Source organism: Microtus ochrogaster, chromosome 7 (assembly GCF_000317375.1).
Source record: "Microtus ochrogaster isolate Prairie Vole_2 chromosome 7, MicOch1.0, whole genome shotgun sequence".
NCBI lineage: Eukaryota > Metazoa > Chordata > Mammalia > Rodentia > Cricetidae > Microtus > Microtus ochrogaster.
The window spans coordinates 49,389,786-49,394,434 of NC_022014.1; the positions used below are offsets into that span (position 1 = coordinate 49,389,786).

The following is a 4,649-nucleotide window of genomic DNA, read 5'->3' on the forward strand; positions in this document are numbered from 1 at the left end:
AACACAGATGTGCACTGTAGTTCAAAGGCTCTGATTAGGTTGTTGTTTGTCTTCTGATGAGGCGTTTTTACATATTATATTACAACAAGAGTTTTTCCCATAACACTGACCTTTTTGTTTAGATTAGCTAAGGCACAAAGCTCTTGAAATTATTTGCAACCAAGTTACTAGTCTATGAAACTATTTTCATGTATTATGGGAACCTAGTTTGAATCGTGATTTGAGTATTATAAAAAGAGCACTGGCTTTGCAATAAAGTATGCAGTTGTATCTCCTACTCTGCATCCCCTGTGTCCTGATTTCTGTGGCACTACCCAGGGTCATCCATAACCAAGGAAGTTGGGGAAGGGTCCCCAACACTCTACCTTGAATTATACTGTCAAATATCCAACAGCATATTAGGATCTGACTCTGCAAAGAGTCATTCAGAATTAATTCTCTCCTGGGTTTTTTTGCTTTTCTCACATGAAGTTGAGTATTGTTCTGTTTGAGATCTGTGAAGAATTTTGCTGGGATTTTGATGGGCATTGCATTGAATCTGTAGATTGATTTTGGTAAGATTGCCCTTTTTTCTATCATAATTCTACCTAATCAAGAGCGTGAGAGATCTTTCCATTTTCTGCTGTCTTCTTCAATTTCTTTCTTGAAAGTTTTAAAGTTCTTGTTATATAAGTCTTTCACTTGTTTGGTTAGAATTACTCCAAGATATTTTATGTTATTTGTGGCTATTGTGAAGGGTGATGTTTCTTTGATTTCTTTCTTGGCCCGCTTAACATCTGTATAAAGGAGGGCTACTGATTTTTTTGAGTTAATCTTGTATCCTGCTACATTATTTAAGGTGTTTATGAGTTGTAGGAATTCCTTAATAGAAATTTTGGGATTTCTTATGTAAACTATCATCAGCACATAGTGAGAGTTTGACTTCTTTATTTCTAATTTGTATCCCCTTGATTTTCTTTTTTGTCATTTTGCTCTAGTTGGAACCTCAAGTACTATATTGAATAGATATGGAGAGAGTTGACAACTTTGTCTTGTTCCTGAGTTCATTGGTATCACTTTGAGCTTCTCTTTGTTTAGTTCGATGTTGACTGTTGGTATTCTGTGTATTGCCTTTATTATATTTAGGCATGCTTCTTGTATTTCTCCTCTCTCCAGGACCTTTATCATGAAGAAGTGTTGGGTTTTGTCGAAGGCTTTTTCAGCATCTAATGAGATGGTCATGTGGTTTTTGCTTTCAGTTTGTTTATATTGTGGATTAAATTGACAAATTTTTGTATATTGAACCATCCCAGCATCTCTGGGATGAAGCCTACTTGGTCGTGGTGGATGATTTTTCTGATGTGTTCTTGGAATCAGCTTGCCAGTATTTTTACATCAATATTCATACATGATATTGGTCTGTAATTATTTTTCTTAGTAATGTCTTTCTGTGGTTTGGGTATCAGGGTAACTGTAGCCTTGTAAAAAGAGTTTGGTAATATTCCTACTGTCTCTATTGTGTGGAACAATTTGAGGAGTATTGCTATTAGTTCTTCTTTGGAAATCTTGTAGAATTCTGCTCTAAAACCATCTGGTCCTGGGCTTTTTTTTTTTGTTTGGAGACTTTTAATGACTGTTTCTAAACAATCCCATACAATAAAGGAACTTCGGGAACATCACAATCCCTGACTTCAAACTCTACTACAGAGCTACAGTACTGAAAACAGACTGGTATTGGCACAGAAACAAGAGAATCAATGGAATCATATTGAAAACCTGGATATCAGTCCACACACCTATGAACCTGATTTTTGAAAAGAAGCAAAAAAATGTGAAATGGAAAAAAGAAAGCATATTCAACAAATGGTTTTGACATAACCAGATATCAACATGTAGAAGAATGAAAATATATCCATCTCTATTGTAATGCACAAAACTCAAGTCCAAATAGATCAAAGACCTCAACATAAAACTAATCACACTGAACCTCATAGAAGAGAAAGTGGGGAGTACACTTGAACACATTGGCACAGTTAAACACTTGCTAAGTATATCCCCAATAGCACAGACACTCAGAGCAACAATTAATAAATGGGACCTCCTGAAACTGAGAAGTTTCTGTAAAGCAAAGAACACAGTCAACAAGACAAAATGGCAGCCTACAGAATGGGAAAAGATCTTCACCAACCCCCCACATCAGACATAGGGCTGATCTCCAAAATATACAAAGAACTCAAGAAATTGGTCATCAAAAGAACAAATAATCCAACAAAAACTGGGGTACAGACCTAAACAGAGAACTCTCGACAGACGAACCTAAAATGACAGAAAGACTTAAGGAAATGCTCGACATCCTTAGCCACCAGAGAAATGCAAATTAAAACAACTCTGAGATTCCATCTTACACCTGTGAGAATGACCAAGATCAAAAACACTGATGACAACTTATGCTGGAGAGGATGTGAGGTAAAGAGAACACTCCTGCATTGCTGGTGGGAATGCAAGCTGGTACAGATGGTTTGGAAATCATTATGGCATTTTCTCAGAAAATCAGGAAACAACAGACCTCAAGACCTAGCAATACCACTTTTTGGTATATACCCAAAGGATGCTCAATTATGCCACAAGAACAGGTGCTCAACTATGTTCGTATCAGCATTATTTGTAATAGCCAGTACCTAGAAACAACCTAGATGCCCCTCAACCAAAGAACGGATAAAGAAAATGTGGTACATTTACACAATGAAATACTTCACAGTGGAAAAAAACATAATGACACCTTGAAATTTGCAGGCAAATGGATGGATCTATCTAGAAAACTTCATATTGAGTGAGGTAACCCAGACCCAGAAAGACAAATATCATATGTACCCACTCATAAGTGGCTTTTAGAAACAAAGCAAAGTAAAAGAAGTCTACAATTCACAAACCTAGAGAATCTAGAGAACAAAGAGGATCCTCAGAGAGACACACATGAATCTAATCTAGAAAAAAACAAGATCTCCTGAGTGAATTGGGACCGTGGGGCTCATGGGAAAGGGGAGAAGGGGTTTGAGGAGGAAGGGAGAGGAGCAGAGAAAAATATATAGCTCAATAAAAACAACAAAAAGTATGACTTTTAAAAAAAGAATTGATTCTCTCACTCCAAACCTGAGTCTCCATAACTGCTCAATGCGTGCTCTTTTCCAACGTGTATTTGTGTTTTGGAAAAGCTGTGATGCAATCAGCACTTAGCCACTGCTGAGCAGTGACCAGAGAGTGACCTAAAAGGCACTGCAGGAGCGCCTCATTCCCAGCTTCCCACAAGAAAGGCACCAAGTCTTGCTGCCTACTGGCAATGTATTTATTATTTTTGACAACTTCATAAATCCATATACTGAATTTTGATCATTTTTACCCTTTGTTATCTTCGTCCATCTCCCTCTCTTTTCCAGTGAAACTTTTGTCCTCCAACAAGCCCATAAGGATTGCTTTCTAGAGACCAATGGGCTCAATTATCCTGGAGCCATCACAGAAAGAAAATGCTTTTTACTACCTGGAGTCTGTGCCTCTCCTGAGCACCTTCCACAGAGCCCCCTTCACATCCTTGTTTCTCAGGGTGTAAATCAGAGGGTTGAGCATGGGAGTGACTATGGTATAAAAAAGGGCAACAAACTTGCCCTCGTTCTCAGAATAACTGTCATTTGGTTGCAAGTATGTATAGATGGTTGAGCCATAAAACATAGAAACCACCAGGAGGTGGGACCCACAAGTCCCAAAAGCTTTTCTGCGGCCAGATATTGACTTGACTTTTAACACAGCCCTAGCAATGTGTGCATAGGATCCTAGAATCAGTGTCGCGGGGAAAACCAAGATTATGGCTCTGGCCACAAACATCTTGGCCTCTGTTCCAGCTGTGTTCTTGCAAGCCAACTTGAGGAACACGGGCATCTCACAGAAGAAGTGATTCAGTCGATAGCCACAGAGAGGCATGGCCATCATGAGGCCTGTCTGAATCAGAGAGTTGACAAGGCCCGCTACCCATGATGAGATGGCCAATGCCTGGCACAGAAGTGGGTGCATAATGGCTGTGTAGAGGAGCGGACGGCACACAGCGGCGTAGCGGTCAAAGGCCATCACCACTAGAAGCATACTTTCCGTGGAGCCCAGGGCAAGGACACTGAAGAGCTGAGCCACACACCTTCCGTACGTGATGGTGTGGTCGTGTCCCTCAATATTGATCAGGAGCTGGGGCACAGTGCTGGTGGTGTAGCAGAGGTCCAGGAAGGAGAGGTGGGAGAGGAAGAAGTACATGGGAGTGTGCAATCGGAGATCCACGTGTGACAGGGCAATGATGGTGGTGTTGCCAAAGAGAGTTAAGGAGTAGAAAATCAAAACGTAGATAAAAAGAATGAGTTCCAGTTGAGGCCAGTCAGAGAAGCCCACCAAAATGAAGCCTTTGCCCAAACTGGCATTGAAGTCTCCCATAGCCTTTGACCCGTACAACAGCGGAATACAATTCAGAGTATCTGTTGAAGAAAATGCATTAAGACATTGTTCAGAGCATTCTTCCATCAGCCCTAAATCATCTGTTTTATCACTCAATTTTATTCAGGTTTTTTTTTTTTTTTTGGTTTTTCGAGACAGGGTTTCTCTGTGGTTTTGGAGCATGTCCTGGAACTAGCTCTTGT

The 4,649-nt window shown here is 39.9% G+C and overlaps 1 protein-coding gene across 1 annotated transcript; it reads right to left on the reverse strand.

The window, feature by feature from the left end:
• Window positions 1-3,510: 3,510 nt before the first annotated feature.
• LOC101986160 (olfactory receptor 10-like) lies at window positions 3,511-4,446 on the reverse strand. The gene has a single exon (XM_005350176.1). The coding sequence runs from the start codon at window positions 4,444-4,446 to the stop codon at window positions 3,511-3,513; it is 936 nt and encodes a 311-aa protein (XP_005350233.1).
• Between the last annotated feature and the right edge of the window lie 203 nt (window positions 4,447-4,649).

Bases quoted from the DNA above. Each gene is read 5' to 3' on its own strand.
- LOC101986160 (XM_005350176.1), bottom strand. From the start codon at position 4,446: ATGGGAGACTTCAATGCCAGTTTGGGCAAAGGCTTCATTTTGGTGGGC.